The sequence below is a fragment of the Mesocricetus auratus genome, unplaced genomic scaffold (assembly GCF_017639785.1).
Source record: "Mesocricetus auratus isolate SY011 unplaced genomic scaffold, BCM_Maur_2.0 Super-Scaffold_100003, whole genome shotgun sequence".
NCBI lineage: Eukaryota > Metazoa > Chordata > Mammalia > Rodentia > Cricetidae > Mesocricetus > Mesocricetus auratus.
Genome location: NW_024429188.1, coordinates 56,558,944 through 56,584,749, shown reverse-complemented (window position 1 = coordinate 56,584,749; position 25,806 = coordinate 56,558,944). Strand labels below are relative to the sequence as shown.

The following is a 25,806-nucleotide window of genomic DNA, read 5'->3' as shown; positions in this document are numbered from 1 at the left end:
AATCACTGAACTGAACCCAAGGAACCCAGTGACAGAGAGGAGTGATGAGCAAATTGGCAAAGAATGGGCTGGCAAAACCAGCAGAGACAGCTGATCTGAACCGGGGAGTGCTCTTGGACCCCAGACCGACAGTGGGGAGGCCAGCATGGGACTGATTTGGACCCCCCAAATGTGAGTGTCAGTGAGAAGGCCTGGGCAACCTATGGGGCCCTGAGCTGTGGATCAGTGTCTATCCCTGGTATACAAACTGTCTTCATGTGCCTATAGCACAAAGAGAGATGCTCTCTCAGCCTGGACTCTCAGGGGAGTGCCTTGACCCTACCAAGAGTAAAATGACAGACTCTAGATATCCCCTATGTGGAAGGATTTGGCAATAGGGTGGGAGGGTGGGGGGAAGGGGAGTGTGGGAAGAGGGGAGGGAGAGGGAACTGGGATTGACATGTAAAACAAGCTATTTAAAATTAAAATAAAAAATGATAAAAAACCAAAAAAACAAAAAAAAACAAAAAAAAGAAAAGATAGGCTAGCAAAATCACCCCCTTAACCATCATGTTTCTGGATTATAAAGTAGGAGGATTTGTAGCTGAATGGCGTTTTCTGATCCATATACCTCTGGAATCCATCACAGCATTCATGATGATATCATGGTCTCCTAGGGCTGCTTTTAGTTAATTACTTAGCTGGTTCATTCAATGACTTGACTGGCTCATTCCAGCTCTTTAAGGAACTCCTTGACTGTTCAGTTTTGGGGACTGGCTATTGGCCTGTAGTTAGAGGCTCTTCTTATTGAATTCTTTTATTCCTTTTCTTTCCACATGTTGTGCACCTGTATCATTGAAAATTCTGACTTCTTTGTACTTTATTAATATTTCTAATAAATATCTTACACATTGAATGCTAACATTATATATGTTTATAGTATGTCTGAATCAAGACATGGCATTAATAACAACAACAATAATAATAATAATAATTATTATTATTTATCTGATGATTCCTGAGAAAGCAGGTATTTTGATGCTGGAACAATCTCTGCCCAGATGGAACATGTGCTTATGGTCTAGATGATAAAACATCCACTTTTGGTGATTTAGGAAAAATTCTCATTATAAGGACATTCTCTTGCCATTGTAATTATTCAGAGATTTAAAATACTTGTGGGAGTAAGAAACACAAAGACAGTGACAATGGCTGTTTTTCACACATTTGTATTGTCCTTTAGTAGAAGGTAGTTAATATTCAACTAAATGCTGATTGCTATAGTTAAAGATAGTCTTAACAGCTTACAAGGAGGCTATTATATTCTGCAGTGTACTAACTGACTCAGCTACAAAGAAAATAATAGTATATACAGAAATGGAAATCTGAAAACATTATTATTTGCCAAAGAAAATTCTGTATTCTAAGTTCAGAATCCTGGTTGGAAAAGCTTGGGACTCTAAAAGAATTGACACACAAGTGGCTACTGTTAGGCATCATGGTGTTGATGAATCTGTAGAACCCAGAAAGTGGTAGGCAATTACAGTTGGCCTACCACTCAGTGAGAGCCAACATTTCTTTCACATAGGAAGACACTGTAGGAGTTTCCTGTCTTACGGATAAACTGATCCTGGTTCAGAAAATTTCCTACCTTACTTCCTGCTTGACAGCCTGACAATTAGTTTTATTTTGGAACATATTAATCCACTTAAAGTAGAAACAAATGAGGCTCTATACCAGTAGCAATTGGCGAGCATGAAAGGACACTGTTAGATGAAGCATCACAAACTGCAGTGATGGTTGATATTGTTTCATTTATGCATTTTTGTTTGATTCAGTTTTCTGTGAGAAGAATAAGCTTATGAATTCTAGTGTCAACATGGATGTAGACATGGATATGTGCTGTGACAGTCATGGAAAATTAATGCTTAGGACTCATTTCAAGTGAGACCCTGTTCTAAGGTGTGTATTCAGTTGCCAGCCTCTAGCTACTGCTCCTTTGACATCCAACATCACTCAAGCTGGCAACACACTCACAAAACTGCTCACAATTAAGGAGAACTGTATAGACACTAAGGACAGGGTCTTCTTTTCAAGCAGCAACTCCTCTAAAGATTAGCCCTGCTGTCACTGGCCTTCCTATTGTCTTAGCTCAGACTTTTTCTAATCCACAACTCAAAGGAGGCTCTTTATACTAAACACTCCTTTATGTTTTCCATTTACAGTTGTGTGACTTACACTACAGTCTAAAGCACTCTACTGCTCCTCAATAATATTCCTGATTCCTGAGTTTTAACCTACTACATGCTTGTGTTCCTGAATATATCTTTTGTACTTGTAATTATATTTCAACTTTTGATTCCTCCTCTGTCTCCTCTGTCTCTGTCTCTCTCTCTCCTCTCTCTCCTCTTCTCTCTTCTCTCCTCTCTCTCCTCTCCCCCCCTCTCTCACACACACACATACATTCACACACACTCACATAAACTCACACACCTGCAGACAATATAATAAAATCAAAGATATACATGAAGTAGTTAGGAAATATTTTAGGATGTAATCAACAATTCATTAGTGGACACTGGCTGACTATTATTACTTTGCTTAAACTTCATCTCTTTATCTTATCCTCCCAAATACCATTTTTTCTTTTATAGACAATCACTTTTTTAATTACAGTTTTTGTACACATATATGTGAATGCAAATATATATACTCATCTCATTTTACTTTAACCCAAGGACTTGGGCAAACACTCTACCCTTGACCTCTATCACCAACACTCTCCTATTCTTTTAAAAGAAATATAGCTTCTTCTGCTTCTTGATTTTTCACTCTTTATTGGGCATATTTGTACAACAATGTAGGTCTTTATATATATATATATATATATATATATATATATATATATATATATATAATTTTGGTTTTACGAGCAGGGTTTCTCTGTATTGTTTTGGAGGCTTTCGGTCCGGCCCAGCCTTGAACTCACAGAGATCTGCCTGCCTCTGCCTGCCGAGTGCTGGGATTAAAGGTGTGCCCCACCACTTCTCGGCTATATATTTTTTACATACCCATAGCACACTATCATGTTCTACCACTATTATATGTTCAACTAATTATTTATTTGTGAGTAATTGGATTCTTTCTAAATCTTACAATATGTAATAATGTAGCAAAAAAGTTTTTATATGTGCTATTTTCATGTTTGTGAAACAAGAATTTTAGAAAATAACATCTCTTTAAAAATGAATATGAAATCTAATTGTTTCTGAGAATAGATTGATATCAAGATTTGAATGATAGCAAGCCCAAGCCCTTGCCATCTTAGGATCTGTGCAATGCGATATTCATGTATCTCATAAAGCACCTTTCCATTCCTGTAGCCCCAAGACCCCAGAATGTGAGTGCTTCAATATGGGAGCTCCCCAGAAAACTAGATACATGTATTCTATACTACCCCATATCACTCCACAGTGATTTATGTCCTATTATAGAGGCACTTGCATACCCATATTTATATAAAATGTATTCACACGACCTAGAAAAATGGGATCAGCTTACATGTCCACCATCTCATAAGTGGATGATAAATATGTGGCACCATCTCATAAGTGGATGATAAATATGTGGTGCATATACACTGGAATTTTGTTCAGATACAAAGAAAAATTGTGAAATTTAAAGGTAAGTGGATAGAGCTGATAATAAATACTCTGAGCCAGGTAACTAAGACTCGAAATACAAATACCATATGGTTACACATAATGAAAGAAAATAGCTTTAAAATTACACACATATATGTTTCAATTGGAGTACCCAGAGAGGTCAGGAAACTAGTAAGGTGTTATGTTATGGGATTTCAATGGAAAAGATATAAAAAGCAGATGGTATAAAAGGGGGAAGGGTAATAATGAGGTGAAGAGGGGTTAAATACAGTGGGGATGGGAAGGGAGGGGTATAATAGGAATAACAGGGAGGGATAACTAACACTAAACATCTTTGAAAAATCCATATAGAACCTGGACTGAGGCATGGATAATGGGAGGAACTCAACAGTTCAGTTAGTCCAAATTTAAAATATCCAGGTATCTTCTTTCCATTTTAGTTGTATCCTCCCATAAAGATTCTAGGCAGAGGTTCTCAATTATGTGGAAGAACAACAAGAAAACAGGAACCAGAACTGTCTTCTAGTCTTCCTGGACTCCAGTAAAGATATCCTTAGAACTTCTGCTTTGGGGTACCTGACCTACCTCATCACTTTCTACTTCCTGTTCTCATCAATGGGATTGAAGTCTCTGCAAATATCCTCAGACAGCATGATGTCTGATGATCTATGAGTGAAAGCAATCCGGAGATGCTAAGAATACAGAATGCCTACTGAGGAAAAGTTCAGGCATTATGTATAACTCATTTAAGACAGAGGTTATATGGGTGGTAATTAGTAAAGCCTCTGGGTCAGGGCTATACAAATTCTCCTGCTACAGTATTTCCTGGATGCTGGACATGGAACATTATGATCTAATGCTTTTCCTGGTAGCTTTAAATATTGCTTTGATCTAATCACTTTTTGCTCTTTTTCTTATTTACTTTCTTTTTTCTTTCTTTCTTTTACTTTTATCCACTTTAATATAAACAATAGACATAAAGGAACTACATTTTCTATCCCAAGCTTTCTTCTCCCTCCCTCCATGGTCTTGAGCAGATCAAAATGCAGCAGACAGGTATCATATGGAAATTTCTTCCTCTTCCTCTTCCTCCTGTTCCTCCTTCCGCTTCCTTCTCCTCCTTCCTCTTCCTCTTCTTCTTCCTCCTCTTCCTCCTCTTCCTCCTCTTCCTCCTTCCTCTTTCTCTTACTCTCCTTCTCCTTCTCCTTCTTCTCCTTCTCCTCCTCCTCCTCCTCCTCTTTCACCTTCTTTTAATCTAACAATTCCTCTATTTTCTTTCTTAATTTATTCATTTCCCCAGCCCTATCACATTTTCCCCTCCCTCCCACCTCCTCTCCCAGTGCCTTCCCACAACCTCATTCAACATCCACTCCACCTCCTTTCTCTTCAGAAAAGGGTTGGTCTCCCATGTATATCAACCAGACATAGAATATCAAGTTGCAGTAAGACTAGGAATCTCCTCTATTTAATGCTGGATGAAGCAAACCAGTAGTAGGAAGGGGTCCCAAAGCAGGTAACAAAATCAGAGAAAGGCCATGCAACCAATGTTAGGAGCCTCACAAGAAGACTAAGTACACTACTGCAGCATATGTGCAGATTGCCTAGGTCAATCCCTTGTTAGTTGATTCTGTGGGATTTCTTGTGGTGTCATTGGCCTTTCTGGCTCCCACAATCCTTCCTTCTCTTGTTCCACAGGAACTCTCAAGGTCTGCATAGTGTTTGACCATGGGTCTCTGTATCTGATTCCATCAGTTGCTAGATAGAGCCTCTCTGATGACAATGTTATCATTTTATTTGGAAGTACTGGCCTTTTTCTTCTACTTGTCTAGAGGTATCCCAGCTAAGAGTTTGTCTTGAGTCTGAGAGGAGACTTTACACTTGGACTTTTGAGCAATACTACAATAATAATACTATGGGCATTTATAGCAATTAACTAAAAATATTTTATATTTTGAGACACACATGAGAATTTGGGGACCAGATTATAGTTTGGATATTCAGTGTCCCTAAAAAGCACACACATTAAAGGTTAATCTGTAACATGGCACTATAGGAATGTAGTGAAAGCAAGATTGTGACCTAGTGGGAGGCCTCCTAGTTATTGTAATTTCATTGAAAAGATGTCAGGATCATAGGCTTTTCCTCATCTTCAATAATGAAGAAGGATCTGACATATTTTATTGTCTGTTTTCTTTTCCACATCCAAAATGTATTATAAATTAACAAATTGTGGCAATGTCTTCAAAAATATTGCTACATTTTCTTACAAAGTCAAACAAAAATCCTACTTCACAGAAAACTCTGTCAGATATGCTTGGCTTGTAGGTCAAAGATGGATGCCTAATGTTACAGAAGAACTTTGGGTAACTGTCTAGGCAGTCATCTGTTTCTGTAATTTCTCACAATTTTTAGCTGTTGCTTGTATGCTGTTTCTGCTTTCTCGGGTGATATTATTTCCTTCTTGGGTCTCCGATGGAGTTGAAGACTAGATAGTTATAGTTTTCCTTTCTAGCAATTTCAGAAAAGAAACTCACAAAAGAGGTGTAAAATGTATAAGGTTGAAAGACATAAAACGATAGTTTGAGGTTGGTAATTCAAGTTTGAGTAGAAAACGAATTAGATACAACACTTTGGACTCACCAAGATAGACTAGATAACGGAGTATTTTTTCTAAATTTGTCAAATTCCAATAGACTGGAATTTATACACACATATGGTCAAGAATTACACACACACACACACACACACACATGTTGGTTTCATACTTATTGTATATACTTTTTCTATGTTAGTTAAAACCTTTGCTTTTTATTTAGACACAAAGGGAGAAATATTGTGTGATTGTTATGAGAAGCTTTTTCTTTGCTAGCTGCTTTGGTTTATCACCCACTGGTCGCCTGGGCTCTGCCACATTGTAGTCCCCAAATAACACACAAGACGCTGTATTAATTATGAAGCTGTTGCCCTTGCTTGTTTCTTACTGGCTAGCTCTGACTTAAGTCATTACCACATAATTGTTAATCTAAGTATTTCTCTTACCGGAGAATAGTTCCGGGCTTCCTACCCCCATGGCATTACATCTTGACTTTCTTGTGTTTCTCCTTACCAGAGTCCTCCTGGATTCCTAGTCCCTCCTATCTAGATTCCCTATAGGCCAGACAGTGCTTTATTGACAAATGCACAGGACTTCCCCAACATGTGATAGTTTGTTTGTGTTCTGACAAATAAAGCTTGCCTGGAAATCAGATGTCAGGGTTAGCCAATAGTTAACCATAGAGTCACACAATTGTGAAACATGCCTTTAATCCCAGTACCCAGGAGGTAGAAATAGGAAGTGGTAAGGTTTGGTGTAGACACTATCTCAGCCTTTATGGATGGAGGAATGAGACAGGTAGGAAGCAATTGGTGGCTGTTCCTGGTTCTTGGATCTTTCATGTTCTCCCCCTGCCAATATTTGACTCCCGATTCTTTATTGATAAATATTAATTAAATTTATGCTTCACACATATTTGAATGAACACACCCACATGTGTGCGCACACACACACACACACACACACACACACACACACACACCACATACTTACTAAATCACTCACAAACTTCTTTTGAAATTTGGATGCTGCTGATGCTTACTTTTATTTACTACAGTTCCACTGAAGCAGAGAGGTGCCTTTGAAAGTAGTTTTCTTCCATAAGGCCAGTCTGCAAATCCTAGGGCTCACCTAGTCTTCAGAGTATCTTATGAATCCATTCCACTCCAGGCTGAAGAATAAAGTTGGAAGATAAAAACAGAAAGGAAGTAATATTAGTTATAGAGAATGGCTGGTATGTTAAAGATTATAACTAAACACAGAGTACTGTAGATTGAGGAGAACTTGTATTGTTTCTAAATGCCTCCTTGGACTAAACCCAGATCTATAATTTGAAGACTTCCAAGATGTAGTTCAGGAATGTACACATAAACCCTAGAGTGCACCTGTTGTCACTCAGGGGCAAGAATCACCAAATATTAGTCTAGTTACCATTCTTTGCAGAGGAACTAAAGCCTTATAAATGTCACGTTATTAGTCTACATTCAAATTTGAAAATATAATATGAAATATGAAATAAAAATAACTTCAGACTGCACAAGACTAGTACAAATATTTTTACATATGTATATTCTATGTAGTCTTCTACAAGTATGCAGGTTTTTTTCCTAGTTTCAATGTCACAGTATATTTTTCTGTTTCTCTTTCTTAACTTTATAGATATTATATTTTTGTGTATATATATGTACATATATAAGTATGTGTATATGTTCACACAGTATTTCATATTTTGATAAACTACAATTTTATACATTTAGTTCCAGAGTTTTTCTATAGTAGGCAATATTGAGATCGTCATATGTACATAGTTTGATTTTCTTTCTATTAATGTGTTTACATTTTTAGAAATTTTTAAATAGTACTGTCTTGCTTATGACTCTTCCTACATATCCTCACTTGGGACTAGATAACACAGTGACAGGGAAGATGAGGGTGGTAAACAGTGAATAGAAATGAAAATGATAAATTCAATTGCCTTATGTTTGGCATGACAGAGGGCCTCAGTTCTACCAAGGCAAGAACAGAATGAACAATGTCAAAGCAGAGGGAACAGAATTGTGATGCATGCCCCAAGATCATGTAACTGCATAACACATCAACCAAAGATTAGAGAGACCTGGAAAGAGATGACACAACATCTCTCAGGAATTCCTTCCAAAGTTATTTGTATGTTTATGTCATCCCACCACCAAAAAAATTCCAAGCTATTTGGAAAAGGATAATAGAAGGAGCAATCTCTTAGATGAGAAAAGCAGAAATTATAAATCAACTGAGTATTTGTCCTCAAGAAGAGGGAGATAATCTCAAAAAGATGCTTGAAAACCAGAGGAGATTCTGTCACTTCAGGAAAGCTAACTTGTTTTTTCTGTTGTAAGAATCAGGGCTTATTATAACATTTTGTTTCCACTTGGATAGAATAAGTAAGTTTTGTGTATTACTGAATCTTGGTACTCGGTTTATCTGTTATGTGCATTTTATTTATTAAAGACTTACTGTGTTCAGCAATTTCCCAGAAAAGGTTTTTATGCTTCATTTAACTATTCCCTTGGAGTTTTAGTCAGTTTTTTGTTTTTTTGAAAGTGTTGTATACAACACTGTACAATGGCTACAAGTAAGTAAAATGTTTACTTTAAGTCACAAACTACTTTCCCCTACTCTAGCCAAATTAAGTGTTTTTTTTCTGTTGAAATTCAAGAATTTGTTTGGCAACTTGGGTAAGCTGTTTCAATGATTCCTTGCCTCTAAGCTTTAAATTTGAATACTGTTCAATATTAAATACTGGTAAATATCAAATTAAAAAATATTGCCTAGATTATATATTCAGACAAACTTTCACTTCAAAATCTAACTTGTCCTATAGTAAACAGTAGTAAACTTACCAAAGGAGCATATCTTGGCTTTGGAGGTGGAGGAGTCACCTTGCACTGACAGACACGTTTGATCTTAGGTGAGGCTCGAAGAGGCTCACATGGAGGGAGTGGTAGTCTTTCTCTTGATGAAGGGATTCTACCACCCAGACTTCTTTTCCCCCTTTCTCTGAAAGTAGTCTTTTTGGATGATGTTCTGAATCCTCTCTTTAGTTCTGATGTTCCCTTCTTTGAGTCTGTGGATGTGGCATCTGAGTCATCAGTGGTCTTTATAACCTTAAATCCTAATGACCCTTCAGATTCAGTATCTGTGGGTCTTACAGCTCTCCTTATTCCTGCCTTGGAAGATACATCAGATGCTGAATCAGTGTAACTACCTACGTCCTTCATCGAATCTTTCATGGTCCCTTTCTTTTCCTTCTTAGCTTCATATTCAGACTCACTTGCAGTAGAATCTAGAGTCTTCTTTGCATCCTTCTTTTCTCCTTTCTTTATAATTTTCTTATCTCTCTTTTCACCTTTCTTTACTGATAGATCACCTTCAGATTCAGAATCAGCATCAGTAGACTTTGAATCCTTAATAGGCTTCTTCCTGTTCCCTTTAGTTTCCTTCTTTTCATCTTTCTTGCCCTTCTTTGACTCTACATCAGATTCAGAATCAGTATAGAATGCATCCTTCTTATCATCTTTCTTTGGACGTTTCTTTTCCTTATTTGCACCCTTTGAGTCTACAGATTCAGCATCAGTAGATTCTGAACCTTTTTTGTTCATTTTCTTTTCTTTCTTCAAATCCTTGGAGTCACCAGATCCAGCATCAGTAGATTCTGTGTCCTTCTTTTTCTTGACTTCCTTTTTTTCTTTTTTATCTTTTTTTAATTCTTTCTTTGCGTCCTTGGAGTCACCAGATTCAGCATCTGTAGACTCTGTATCCATCTTTTTCTTAGGTTCTTTCTTTTTCTTTCCTTCTTTCTTTGTATCTTTTGAGTCTCCAGAATCAGGATCAGAGTCCTTTTCCTTCTTTCCACTCTTCTTTGAAGGCTTCTTTGCATTGTTCTGTGAGCAATTTGTTGACCATTCATCAACATCTGTGGATTCAGCTGTGAACTCATCGAGAAACATTAAGTCCACACATGAGCTACTTATGCACTCTGTTCTGAAATCAGCAAATTCTTTAGAGCTCTTCTTGAACTCTGTATTTGGATTGTCCTTCCAAAAGAAAGCTTCATCATTGATCTCCTTGAAATTCATTAAATACTCATTATTAGTTCTTGAATATATTTGCATGGTTATCTTGGAATTGTTGGATTCTAGATTTGTTTCTAATGTGACATTTGACTTTTCAGCTAGTTCACTTTCATGTGATGATTTAGATGGAATTTTTTCTGTGTTCATTATTTCAGGTATACCATCGGTTATCATTTTCTTGAATTCCAGATTTGTTGCATATGAGCTTACTTTTTCCTTAAATTTTTTCTTCAAGGTTGTTCTTCTTTTATCATCTTTGGACTTTCTAGTTTCTGCTATTATGTTATTGTTTTGAAGATTATAATGATATTTGAATGGAGCCTGTGTAATGGAAGCCAGGGGAAATGGTGGCCTTAGGAAAAGTTCTCTGAAACATTGGTTTATCCATATACTAGCTGTTTTCTGGCCTTTCTCAGTTTTCATTTTCTCATGCCTCTGAAAAAATTGGGGAGAATAATAATAAGTATTTGTGAATGAGTTATATATTATAATTTGCAGCATAAGATTTTTATCTTTTCATCAAGCATCTATCAAAAAGATGCTTTCTATTTCAAGGTGTGTGTGTGTGTGTGTGTGTGTGTGTGTGTGTGTGCACTGTGATGTATGTTTGGAGTCCAGAGGACAACTTTGAGGTGGCAAGTTCTCTCCTTCCACTAATTGGGTCTAGGGATGAAACTCAGGTCATCAGACTTGGTGACAATCACCTTTACTGACTGAGCTATCTTGCCAGCCCTCAGTTTTCATGTTGTTTCAAGTATTCAGTAAAAGGTCCAACTATCAAATAGTCATAAGATTAAATGATGACTATGTAGGGAAGGATGAAGATTATCATTATACAAATAATTCATGATCATACAATACATACATTGGTTATAACTGATTTGGGAGATACTTTAACATCTTTATGTATCACAATGAATTATCCATGGATACTAGGTTTTCTTTTGCTAACGAAAACCCCACTTTATGGTAGCTCCACTTTAAAGAAGCAATAAATCCTTGAATCTCCCACCATCAAGTATCATGAATGCCAGTTTTAAGAAAACAGGGATGCTCCACATCTTTACAAGATCCCATTTTGAATTCTAAATTTTAGATCTTTTTGAACCACCACTTCTAGACTCAGCCTGTTCATTTTCTTAACCTACCAACTCTGGTGTAGAGAACCATGTACAAATTATGGATGTGTAAGTGTGTGTGTGTGTGTGTGTGTGTGTGTGTGTGTGTGTGTGTAAAACAACAATTACATGAATTTGTAAGAGCAAGGAGGGATATGGGAAGTTTGGAGAGAGGAAAGAGAAGGGAAAAGTGATGTAATTATTGTTTTAACAGTTTTATGCTTTAGTTAAAAACAAATTGGTATAGCTGGTAACATAACTCAGCATACAGTGGTGCTTAATATTCAAGCTGGTTGACATGAATTAGATTTCATAGTAAAGGAAGATAAGCACTTTCTGAAAGCTGTTGTTATGTACCTACATGCCTTCACTCACACAAACACATATTATGCACACACAGAGGCAATAATAATAATAAAGAAAATAATATAAATAATATTCACCAATTTTTATGGAGAAAAGTTATTATAACACAAGACTAAAATGTAAATAGTATATAAATATAACACAACAAGAATACTGTTTAAAAAGATAATATCAAAGCACTGGAGAATTTATGAAAGTTAAGTATCTATACTTAGTGATATTGATATGGTATAATTATAATCTCAAAAATGAAAGAAAAAAGTTAACTTTCAAAACACAGGGGAGCAATTTTTCTATAGAGTCATAAATTTAAATTTATGCTTCTTAATATTATAAATCAAATTATGTTTTCCTTATTTATTTTTATATATGCTGTTATCAGTATATATTTAGTGTTAAAGTAAGTTTTCTATACTTACAGGAACTAACACTTGTAATTCTGAAGATCCTGATCTCTTCTTTATACCTGGCAGAGGTATTTTGGGAAGTGTCAAAACAAAATGTTCTTGATTGAATTTTTCCCCAGTTTCACTGTCTGAGAGGAGAAAAATAAAATAAAAAAATTGGAGTTAATAACTAGACTCTTGTATTGAAACATGTTGTTAAGTAAATTATATTATTTAAGTAAAAGCAAGTTGTAACTCAAAATACAGCTCTTGCCCTTGCAGTTTATCTGAATAGCAATTAAGAAACATAAAACCATTTTCCCACTTAGCATTGGATTATCTTTAACATAATAATTTTTATTTTTATGTAAAATCAATTTTCACAGATTGCTACCTAAATAATAACAAACTACTGTTACAAAATGATGGATATTAAATATAGACAAATTCCAACTGTTTATTTTCAAGTGCTTACATTGTCTCCTCTGTCTTGATTTCTTAATGTCATTTTGGTTATGTGGGAGATAATATGACTACTACTTACGTGATTTCTATAATAAATAGCATAAAATTGAGCATCAAATAACCAGTGAAAGTGTTAATTATCAGAGATGTCTCATAGAGTTTACACCTCTGAATTTCATGGCACCTCCAACCACAGGAATTAGACATAGACATGCAAACAGTCTTGCCCATTCTATAAACCCTATAAGGACATATACATATTTTAGGTTATTCAGAAAATATGAAACTGTATGGAAACTATGACAAAAGAGGAATTGGGAACAAAATATAGGATAGTGTTCCTAGAGAAGAGAAGGATAATGAGATACGTTATCTCTTTTTATATGTATTTTAACAGCTGCTATATGTGAAGGCAGTCACAGTAATAATTGCAGTATAGATGATACTGCTAATAGTTAATGTTCTTTATATGTCAGACTATGTTCTATGACCATCATAATTGTCAACTCAATTCTTGAAAATTCTTTTCAATTTAGATCATGCTATTACATATTATGCTAATGTATAAAAACAACACACTGCCATACGTTAAATCTCTTACTCAAAATCACAAAGCTATTAGACAGTTGAATTAAGACTCACATGCAATTTGGATCCAGAGGCAATCCCTCTACTGAAGTGTTACAATATTCTTTGTACATTTACTGAGGGTAGAGTTGGAACTAATGTAAAAAGGTATGTCACAGTGTGTGTATGCATGTTTTAGTTTAATATATGGAGGAAACCTCAGTAAGCTTGTAGCTTCTCAACAAACGTATTATTTTTTAACTTCTCTCATCTGTAGCTTTAATTGCCTTTTTCACTTTAAGTTTTATAATTGTGAACTTTGAGAACAGAGAGAAGTTTATGAGAGTAAGCATGTTTGCTATATGAGAAGGAAGAACAAACTAAATAAATCTCTTTGAAATCAACTAATAAATACATGCTTCAAAGTCAGAAATATTTCGTACCTGCATATATATGTGTGTGTGTGTGTGCAAGTGTGTGTGTGTGCAAGTGTGTGTGTGTGTATACAAGCATGTGTCAAAATTGCAACAAATTCAGGACAGTTTTTATTCTTAGCAAATTTACTAGGGAGTACTGGCCATTGGTTGCTACAGTGTTTAAAATATAAACAAAAACGAATTTCAAAGAACAAATTCTTACTTAAACTGTAATCATCATTTGTTGTGATGTTTATTTCCTGCCTGTAAAAGATAAAGAAAGCATTTTAACTAAATTTGTGCTATGGGTAATCATCATCATTATTATGCATTATCCTTCAATACTAACACTTGGATATGTTTAAAGCATTTTCTTAGCATCAATTTCTTCAATATAAAGTAAAAACAAACCAAAATAATGAGATGTATTTAAATTTGAAACCAAACTATTCACACTTCTTATAAAAAGGGTTTATCACCCAGAAAAGGTCCATTCCATATTCACCATTGAATAGCTACCATCTTTTAATTTATTTAATATTTACTCATTAATTTATTATTTTTTATATCCTGACCACAGTTTCCACTCCATTCTCAGCTTCCAGTTCTTTCCTTACCGCCATCCACTCCTCTTTTCTCCCCAGAAAATGGCAGGCCTCCCATGGGTGTCAACAAAGCATGGCATAGCAAGTTGCAGTATGAGGAATAGTTTTCCAAAAGCTATCAAAAAGTCAGACAGCCCCTGATCCCCTATTAGGAGTCCCACAAGAAGGCCAAGCTGCACAACTGTATCATATATTCAGAGGGCCTAAGTTAATTCCATGCAGTCTCTTTTTTGTTGGTTCAGTCTCTGTCAGTTCCTATGAGCTCAGCTAAGTTATTTCTGTGGGTTTTCTTGTGATGTCCTTCGCCTCTCTAAGTCCCACAATTCTTTCTCCCCCACCTTCAGCAGGATTCCCTGAGTTCCATCTAATGTCTGACTGTGGGTCTGTGTATCTGTTTCCATCAGTTGGCAGATGAAACCCTTCTGATAACAACTTGGCTGGGCACCAATCTATGAGTATATCAGAATATCAGTAGGCATTATTATTTGACTTTTTTCTCCATTTTGTCCTGTTGACAGTGTCCTTTGCCTTATAGAAGTTTTAAAGTTTCACGAGGTCCCACTTATTAAGTGTTGATCATAGTGTCTGTGCTATTGGTGTTCAGGAAGTTGTCTCCTCTGCCAATGCATTTGAGAACTTTTCCCACTTTCTTTTCTTTTTTCTCAATATATGTTTTTATTTAAATTAGAAACGTGAATGTTTCACATATCAGTCCCAGCTCCCTCTCCCACCCCTCCTCCCTTGTCCCTCTACCAGCCCCCCCAGCCACCCACCCAATCCCCACATCATTCCCCAGGGAGGGTGAGACCCTCCTTAGGGGGGATCTCTAAGGTCTGTCATTTCATCCTGGGCAGAACATAGGCCATTCCCCATGTGTCCAGGCTGAGAGAGCATCCCTCTATTTGGAATGGGCTCCCAAAGCTCATTCATCAACCATGGTGAACACTGATCTACTACCCAAGGCCCCAGTGATTTCTTTGACCTCTTCCCTGGCACTACATTCATGGAGTCTGGATCAGTCTCCTGTTGGTCTCTCAGGCATCAGTCTGGGATTCAAGAGCTCTTTTCTATCCAGTTCAGTATATATGGATTTATGTTGAGGTCCTTAATTCACTTGGACTTGAGTTTTGTGCAGGGTTAAAGACAAGGATCTATTAGCATTCTTTTATCTGCAGACATCACTTAGAGCAACACCATTTGGTAAGGATGCTTTCTTTTTTTTCCCGTTGTACAATTTTGGCTTCTCTGTTGAAAATCAGTTGTCCACAGGAGTGTGGGTTTATATCTGGATCTTTGATTCAATTTCATTGATGTACCTGTCTGTTTTTATGCCAATGCCATGTGTTTCTTGGCTACTATACCCCTGTAGTAGAGCTTGAATTCGGGATATTGATACCTCTGAAAGTTCTTTTATTGTACAGGATTGGTTTACCTATCTTAAGTTTTTGGGGTTTCTATATGAAGTTGAGTATTGTTCTTTCAAGATCTGTAAAGAATTGTGTTGGGGTTTTTATGGGGATTGCACTGAAGCTGTAGATTTGTTTTGCTGATAAAGCCATTTTTTACTATGTTAATCTTATTGATTCATGTACATGTGAGTTTTTTTTACATCTTTTTGTATCTTCTCCATTTTTTGTCTGAAAAAGACTTTTAAGTTCTTGTTATACAAGTCTTTCACTTGCTTGGTATTACTTATGGCCATTGTGAAGGGTCCTGTTTCTCTGATTTCTTTCTCAGCACATTTATCACTTGTATATAGGAGGGACACTGATGTTTTTAGTAAGTCTGTTATCCAACCACTTCACAAAGGGTATTTTTTGTCAGCTGTAGGTATTCCCTGATAGAATTTCTAAGCTTGGTTATGTATACTATCATATATTCTGCAAATGTGATACTTTGACTTCTTCTTTTCCAGTTTATATTCCCCTGATTTCCTTTAGTTATCTTGTTGCTCGAGCTAGAACTACCAGTACTATATTACACAGATATGTAGAGAAAGCGGGCAGCCTTATCTTGTTCCTGATGTTAATGGAATTGCTTTGAGATCTCTTCATTTAATTTGATGTTGACTATAGCTTCCTCTAAATTGCCTTTTTATGTTTATGTATGTTACTTGTATTCCAGATGTCTCCAAGGCTTTTATCATAAAGGAGTGTTGTATTTTGTTAAAGGGATTTTTAGCTTCTAATGAGCTGATAATGTCTTTTTTTCTTTAAAGTTTTTTTATGTTGAATTACATTGACAGATTTTCATATGTTGAACTATCCCTGCATATCTGGAATGAAGAATATTTGGTCATGGTAGATGATCTTTTTGATGTGTTCTTGGGTTGTGCATGAATATTTTATTGAGTATTATGTGTCAATATACTATTCCTGAGGGATATTGGTATGTAATTCTCTTTCTTTGTTGAATCTTTTTGTGGTTTAGGTATCAGAGTGACTATGGCCTTACAAAAAGAATTTGGCAATCTTCTTTTTGGTTCTATTTTGTGAAATAATTTATGAAGTATTGGTATTATCTGTTCTTTGAATAATATCCAAACAGAAATACTAGATTACAAGTGTCTCTGCTACAGCAAGCAGGTTTTACATGTTCTCGGAATTTGAACTTACTTTGTCAGGTTTGTATAGCAAGTACTTTACCACTATGCCATGTCTTAAATAGATAACCATTGTTAATAATATTGGTGATGTCAGGAATTTTGAATTTTAAAATTCCAAGGAAAATAAATAAAAGGAGGTAGCTATATTTTGTATAGTAAATTAAAGCCAAAGCGTGTATGAGCAAAGCAAAAAGTATATATGATAGGAGAAATGAAAGATAAAAGTTTAAGACTAATTGCTTTAAACGTTTAGATGAAATATACAATTCCTTACAACTAAACACATAAAAATTAAATAATGGAAAACAGAAATATGAGACATTATCAATTCATTACTAAATAACTAACCGACAAGAAGAGCTTGAGGTCTGAGCATCTTCGTTGGTCAAATTTTCCTTTTCCCTGCTTAAGAAGAAATAATAATTTCAAACTCTTGAAGAAATAGAAAAAGCAGTGATCAGTGAATGTTAAAATGTGTTAGGAAATGGATCCTACCTTTAGTGTGTCTAGAACAGTGTTTCTCAACCTTTCTAATGTTGGGACACTTTAATAAACTTCCCCATGTTTTGGTGACCCCCAACCATAGAATTATTTTATTGTTACTTCATAACTGTAATTTTCTACTGTTATGCACCATAATGTAAATATCTATGTTTTCTGGTGGCCTTGGGTGACCCCTATGAAAGGGTCATTTGACCCCCCAATTGTTGAAACCCACAGGTTCAGAACTGTTGACCAAAAGAAATAAACCATGATGACACCTCAATTTTAGTTCATTGAAATACATTTCAGATTCCTGACTCCCACAGGACCATGCAGCTGTGTTGTTTAATAAATCATGCTGTCTTTCATAATCCATTAAATTTGTGGCAATTTTTCACAGCAATAACAGAAAATTAATAGAAATCTTGGTATCAGCAAAGGGTGCTATTGCAGCAAATATTTCAACATGTGTTTGGAGTTAGGCAGTAAAAAGAGGCTGGAATCATTTTAAGGAACATGATAGAAAAAGCCAGATTAAAATGAGCACATAGCCAGTAGAATATGTACATATAAAATATTAGTAGTGAAGAGACTAGACTAGATGAGAAGGGGGCTTTCCTATGGTGATCATAGAAAATGCTAAATTTGTCATATAAGACTGCTTAAGTATAAATACTTAATTTTCTGAAGTAATATCTTGGACAATTTCTCCTTAAAGGCTTAAAACTTTTGTATTACTGAATATTAAAATAAATTTCTGTTCTAAGTTATTAAAAAAGTAAAAGTAGGTAGATTATTTATAAAATAGTGATTTCAATGATACTGCTTTTGGAGATCTGAAAAGAAGTTCAAAGAACAGCAGAGAAAGCATGTGTTAAGAAATACTTAAACAGTGAAAACCAGAATCTCATATAAATTTCTTTAAGGAGACTGTGAGGAATTAGAAGCATGTTATTATAGGAGGCTGGAATAAATGGACTATTGTCATATAATGGCAGAGTCACAACTGAATTGTTTTCTACATTTATGCAGTAGTAAATCACATCTTGTAGATGATGAACTGGAATTTAAATAGGAAGGTGTCCTGTGTTTTTCTGATTGTTAAAGTAAAATATGAAAGGGAAGAACGAAGTCTAGGCAAAATCTACTATATAAAACATCCAAGGTTCAATTATTTAGAAAATTCCCATTTAAATTTTAAAAGGATCTAATATTAGTGGACACAAGATCCCACTTCTAATCAAAAATCTATCTTTAATTGACACCCACTTGCAAAGAAAAATTAGTTTTCTGCAATGGAGTATCACTGGGTATATTAACCATACTTCAGGGTAGACCCGCATGGCCAGCATGAGATTGCCTACACAAAACAAACTTAATGACCTTTTGTAGACTTTTGTTTCATATTGCTTTGTTTGGTCACTTTTTGTCTTACTGAGTTTTTTGCTATATATTGATCTTGAATTTTTATGGTTTTCATTTTTGTGTGTCTATTTGTATTTATTGTTTTGTTGTTAACATTTTTATTTTGGTTGTTTGTTTGTTTGCCTGTCTGTTTTCCAGAGAAAGAGAGAGAGAGTAGAGGCGGTGGAGTTGCATGGATGAGGAAGTGAGAAGGACCGGGGGGGAATTGGGATAGGGTACTGAGATTAGAATATATTGTATTTTTTTCAATGAAAAGCAAAAGAAGCTAACATTAAAAAGTTTCTTTACAAGAAGAAGATTCCTCAGGGAAGAATGAAAAGAGTATAGCTATATGATAGTTACTAGTATTGGAGATATTTGACATGAGACTCATGAATTAGTTCAGTCATTTCTGTAAAATCCAAGAATAGACAAAGGATTATGCAAGAAAGATCTGTCTTAAAAGTCATAAATCTTCACAAACATAACCAATCCATACATTTTTGGGAATACTAGGCCACCAGAATTTTTGGAAGAGAAACTGCAGAGAGAGAGAGAGAGAGAGAGAGAGAGAGAGAGAGAGAGAGAGAGAGAGAGAGAGAGAGAGAGAGAGACAGACAGAGACAGAGACAGAGCATAATTAAACTGTCAAAATTTGTGTTAGCAAGAGGTCAAGACTGGGTTAGTAAAACTCACAAAAACTGCTGATCTGTACAAGGGGGATCTCATGGATCCCAGACTGACAGCCAAGAAGCCAGCATGGGACTGATACAGACCTCCTAAATTTGGGTGTCAGTGAGGAGGCCTCAGCAATATTTATCCCTGGCATAAGAATTGACTTGGGGAGCCCATTCCACATAGAGGGATGCTCTCTCAGCCTGGACACATAGGGAGTGCCTAGGCCCTGCCCTGGATGAAATGACAGACTCTAGAGATCCCCCATGGTGGGCCTCACCCTCCCTAGAGAGTGGAGTGGGGATTGGGTGGGGGGGCTGGGGTTACTGATGGGGGTAGGGGAGGAGGGGGGAAGAAGGAGCTGGGATTGACATGTGAAGCAAGCTTGTTTCTAATTTAAATAAAAACTTGTGCTAGCAAGATGGCTCAGAGGGTCAATGTTGTTGCTACTAAGTCTGTTGACCTGAATTCAATATCTGGTACCCACATAAAACCAGAAGGAGAGAGACAACTTCAATTTCCTCTGATGTCCTTATTCATTCACACAGACACACACACACACACACACACACACACACACGATATCAACTGTGGGTAATATATCTTCTCAATATTGAGTTTATAGAGAAAGGGAACTTTCAGGTGTGTTTAGCATTTTCAAGACTGGCCAGAGGTTACACAGCATAGGACATACAAGTATAGGGATCCAGTGCATGTGGCAGTGGAAGCACACAATTCCCAGAGGTACTAAATCCCAGATTTGCCTCTGTAGGGGGGATTGGCCATACCTGTTAGCTACAGCATACCTCTTCCATCCTAAGATGATCCGAGTTAATGCTTTATACCTTGCACCTCTTATATCATATCCACTACCTTTACTACACTGCTAAACTAATAGCACATAGCAATCTCAAGATAGGCAGGACAATATGAGTTATGGACATAACTATTTGAAGTAATCTCTCCTATTTAAAAGTAGAAAAGGAAAGTATTTCCTTTGATTTGTGTTGTTGTTGGATCTTCTATCCCAGCTTCCTTTTTGCAAGTGACCAGAGTTAACTAAGGACATTTTACTTGAAATCTATCTCAACACTTCTGTCTTTCAAACCTTGTGAATGAGAAATTCAGCTGTTGCAAATTTCTTTGTGGGGGGAACTTTCTATCTAGCTACATAGCCTGCCACATTTCCTTCTCTTCTCACTGGGCTTTTCTCCATAACCAGGATTGTAACCCTGCTTCCAGGGTTCTGGTGACCCTCTAAGATTTATGCCCTATTCTAGGGTTGTATTGGCAATTCTAGGCTTTCCATCTCTGGTACACTGGTGGCCTCTCTGATTCTTTTTTCTCTAATATTGAGTTTCTGGAGGCACTTCTTTATTTGTCCCTTTGTCCTACTCCTAGGCTTCTGACCATTGCTTTCTAGGGATCTGTTCTTCCCAGACCTTCTGCTTTCCCTTTCATCCCACATGATAAATCTTCATCCAGTATTTCCTCTCCTATTCAATACAGTGCTTGAACCCTTATCTAGAGCAATATGAAAAGAGAAGAGAATCAAATGGATACAAATATGTATAGAATATGTCAAAGTATCTCTACATTCAGATACAATTCAATATATAAGATACTCTAGGATTACATAGAAAAACATTTAGAGCTAATAAACTCAAGGGAGTAACAGTATACAAAATTAATATACAAAAGTCTGCCTTTCCTATATACCAATGAGAAACATACTGGAACAAATACCAGGGGAAAATTCCATTCTTAATGGTACACACACACACACACACACACACACACACACACACACACACACACACACACACACACACCACCCCTGGAAATAAACGTAACCAATTGTGTTAGTGAGTTTTTATTGTTTGCTTGTGAGATATTGTCTTTTTTGCTGATTGGTGTGGAAGGACCAAGGAGTGGACCAACCCACCATCAGTAGCAACTTTCCTAGGCACATAAATCTAAGCTGTATAGGATAGCTAGCTAAGCATGAGCCCAAAAGGAAGCCAGTAATCAGCATACCAATATGGTCAATGTTTCTGTTTTTGCCTCTAGGCTCCTGCCTTGAGTTCCCGCTTTGGCTTCCCTAAGGGATACATTATTACATTGAAAATTTCAGCTGAAATAAACCATTTCTTCTACATGTTGTTTTTGGTCAGAATATTTTATCACACTAACAGAAAGCAAACCAGATGCCAAGGAAATAAAAGATCTCTACAATAAAAATATTAATATGTTGAAGAAAGAAATCCAATAAAACACTGGAAGATGGCAAGGCCTTGTCTGCTCTTTATTTAGACACTTTAGTGTTATGAAAATGGACATTCCACCAAAAGAAATCTACAGGTTAATTCAATCTCCATGAAAATCCCTGTGTAATTCTTTACAGACTTAAAAAATAATCAAAGTTTATATGATGGCACAAATGATAGAGGCAGAAAGATTTAGACAAGTAGTAGAGTGATGGGGATAAGGAAATGAGGGTGCAGGAGAAGTCTTAGTTAAAATAAAGCATTGTGAAGAATCTATATATAAACCAACAATATTGTTACTCAAGTTAAATGTATGAAAGGCAGCAGTAAACCATATGTGATGTGACTGGGAGTGGCAATAACGGGGCTAAAATTTAACATGGGAAAAAGGGGTTAGGGTACAGGGCAAGCAAAATTAACAATTCTTATGGCAACCTACTAGTTTATAAACTGATTAAAAACTTTTAAAATTAGGTTGAACATATGCATCCCACATGAATGAACAATGTTGCTTCTGGAACACCATGTTGTTAAATGACAATTTCAGTGCCAGGCATATGTTACTTCCCTACTGGTCAGTGATGTCCTTAGACACTCAAAAGAATATATAGGTTGTCATTGCTTTTAGTTTCCCATCATAACTAGATGTTCTCATCCTGTTGTTGAAGACACCACACATCTTGGTTGCAGGACATATGGAAATCAGTCTTTAATTGACAAGAACAATTCCTCCAGGACACTTATCTTTCTATTGCTGGAAAATACTATGCAGGTTACTCAAAGAGAAAAGACAACATTATCTTACAAAATTCAAGACCCTGCATAGTACAACAAAGAACTGCCAATCAAGATGTTCCCACTTGCTCCATAATGACAAGACTGGTTATTGAGATAACCAACTGCTCATCTTGTTTGGATTTGAGGACTCCTCCACAGGAGGGAATTCATGCAAGGTGCTATAGACACAATCACACTCTGTAGCTCTGGAATTCATATGTCATAAGGAAGAACCTCCTTTTGTTGCTTTTCTAAACATTCATTTTGTTAAATTATTTTATGAATATTTGTACTTATATCTACAGGTTTGTGTTACTCAGAATGTTGATCAGAGAAACTTTTTAATACAGTGGGTTATGGTTAATAGAGAAACTTACAACTGCATCAAATGTTGAGAACAAGGGACCATGAGTCCTCAGCTGTAAGTGAAATATCTACATCAACCTGACATTGAGGATTAGGGGCCAGAAAGAATATAAGAGCTAGAGGAGAGAAAGTTATTCAGAGAAACATTGTATTGTAGACATTACATGGCTGCTACATATATAAACTCACAGCAATTGGTCACCTACAAAAGATTTGCACAACACAAAGCTAGTTAAAATTCGAGAATGGATACAAGATGGGATAACAAGACTACATATTTGGCTGACGTCCTATTGGCAGTGGATGGATGCTGGAAGAAGACAACATATTTTTCTTTAGGACTGTGCACTGGCAAATTGCTCATACCTCAGAGGATAACACCACATCAAACATGGACAGCACTAATTGAACTTAGAGGATTAAAAAATAATAAAAACTCAAGTAACTTAAAGATTAAATCTAAGCTTTTGGAAAAAAAGAACAAACCAAACCACAAAGCAATAGATGGGGAGAACTAAATGACAGAAATTAATGAAAGAAAATGATACAAACCATAAAGTTAACAGTGAAACAAAGAATTGGTTATTTGTAAAGTTAAACAAAACCAAGAAATGTAGAGAAAAAAATTAATCTAAAGAAAAAGAGAAGGGTAAGAGGATAAGCGCCCCAGATTCCTGTTCTTCTTCTCCACCCACAGGACCAGCATTCGGACAAGGAATAGAAGAACCACCAGATTATTGGACTTGCTAGCACCCACCAAAAGGGAACTCTGGTCCCCAGACCAGTAAGGGGCTCTTTCTGCACCCATTAGAAGAAGAGATGGGAAAGAGACAATACAAAAACACAGTCAGCAACAGAAAAACAAATATGACACCGCCAGATTCTAGAGACTCCACACCAGCAAGACCCCAACATTCCAATGCGGACGAAGCAGAAGAGAACGACCTTAAAAGCACTTTCATGAAAATGATAGAGGCCCTAAAAGAGGATATTGGAAAATCCCTCAAAGAAATGGAAGAAAAAACAAACCAAACAATGCAAGAATTGGAAGAAAAAACAAACCAAAAAAGGCAGAAAATTGAAGAAGAAATGAAGCAAAAAATGCAAGAAATGGAAGAAAAAACAAAGCAAAAAATGCAAGAATTGGAAGAAGAATCATACCAAAAAAGGCAGGAAATGGAAGAAGAAACAAAGCAAAAAATGCAAGAAATGGTAGAAAAAACAAAGCAAAAAATGAAAAAAATGGAAGAAGAAACAAACCAAAAAAGGCAGGAAATGGAAAAAGAAACAAACCACAAAATGCGAGAAATGGAACAAAAAACAAACCAAAAAATGCAAGAAATGGAAGAAAGAACAAACCAAAAAATTCATAAAAGGCAACAAACGGACGGACAGATAAACAGAAAATTGCAAGAAGCAATGCAAACACTGCAAGGGCTGAAAACTGAAATAGAGTCATTAAAAAAACACAATCTGAAGAAAGGCAGAAAATAGAAAAGCTGGACAAACGGACAGGCACTACCAATACAAGCATTACCAACAGAATAGAAGAGATGGAAGAGAGAATCTCAAGTGTTGAAGATACGCTAGGAGAAATGGATTTATCAACCAAAGAAAACCTTAAATCCAACAAATCCTTAACACAAAACATCCAGGAAATATGGGACACCATGAAAAGACCAAACCTAAGAATAATAGGGATAGAAGAAGGAGAAGAAATCCAGCTCAAAGGGGCAGAAGGCATATTCAACAAAATCATAGAAGAAAACTTTCCCAACCTTAAGAAAGACATGCCAATGAAGGTACAAGAAGCCTACAGAACACCAAATAGAGTGGACCACAAAAAAAATCCCCTCGCCACATAATAATCAAGACCCCAAACATACAGAATAAAGAAAGAATATTAAGAGCAGCTAAGGAAAAAGGTCAAGTAACATATAAAGGCAGACCTATCAGAATTACACCTGATTTCTCCATGGAAACGCTGAAAGCCAGAAGGTCCTGGATAGATATTCTACCTACACTAAGAGACCACGGATGCCTGCCCAGACTACTGTACCCAGCAAAGCTCTCAATCACTATAGACGGAGAAAACAAGATATTCCATGACAAAACTAGATTCAAGCAATATGTGTCCACTAACCCAGCCCTACAGAAAATTTTGGAAGGAAAACTCCACCCCAAGGAAGCTAACTACAACCAGAAAAGCATAAGCATTAGAGAATCTCTCTCTACCAACAGCCAAAAGAACAAAGGGGTGAAATTCCACACATAATTCCACCACCAACAACCATCGCAAATCGAAGAAGGATGAGCAATCATTGGTCATTAATATCCCTCAATATTAATGGCCTTAACTCACCCATAAAAAGACACAGACTAACAGATTGGATTCGAAGACAGAACCCTTCCTTCTGCTGCATACAGGAAACACACCTCACCCTTAAAGACAGACACTACCTGAGAGTTAAAGGTTGGGAAAAAAATTTTCAATCGAATGGACCCAAGAAACAAGCAGGGGTAGCAATCCTAATATCTAACAAACTAGACTTTAAAATAAAATCAATCAAAAGAGATGAAGGAGGTCATTACATACTCATCACAGGTGACACCCACCAAGAGGAAGTGTCTATTCTGAACATCTATGCCCCAAATACAAAGGCTTCCACATTCGTTAAAGAAACATTATTAGAACTTAAATCTCATCTAAAGCCCCACACAGTTATAGTGGGAGATTTCAACACACCACTCTCACCACTAGACAGGAATACCAAACAGAAACTCAACAAAGAAGCAAAAGGGCTAATAGAAGTAATGACCCAACTGGGATTAACAGATATCTATAGAACATTTCATCCACATAAAAAAGAATATACCTTCTTCTCACCACCACATGGAACCTTCTCAAAAATCGACCACATACTTGGCAACATATCAAACCTCAGCAGCTACAAAAA

At 36.3% G+C, this 25,806-nt stretch overlaps 1 protein-coding gene across 1 annotated transcript in view; it reads right to left on the bottom strand.

Annotated features, from left to right (window-relative positions):
- Nucleotides 1-7,266: 7,266 nt before the first annotated feature.
- Cylc1 (cylicin 1) overlaps nt 7,267-25,806 on the bottom strand; it is a 49,993-nt gene continuing 31,453 nt past the window's right edge. Inside the window, exons 2-6 of the mRNA XM_040743761.1 lie at nt 17,226-17,282; nt 13,891-13,931; nt 12,253-12,368; nt 9,117-10,784; nt 7,267-7,408 (exon numbers count right to left, since the gene is read on the bottom strand). Coding sequence (XP_040599695.1) covers nt 7,376-7,408; nt 9,117-10,784; nt 12,253-12,368; nt 13,891-13,931; nt 17,226-17,282 — 1,915 coding nt within the window. The 3' untranslated portion in view covers nt 7,267-7,375. The remainder of the gene's footprint in view (nt 7,409-9,116; nt 10,785-12,252; nt 12,369-13,890; nt 13,932-17,225; nt 17,283-25,806) is intronic.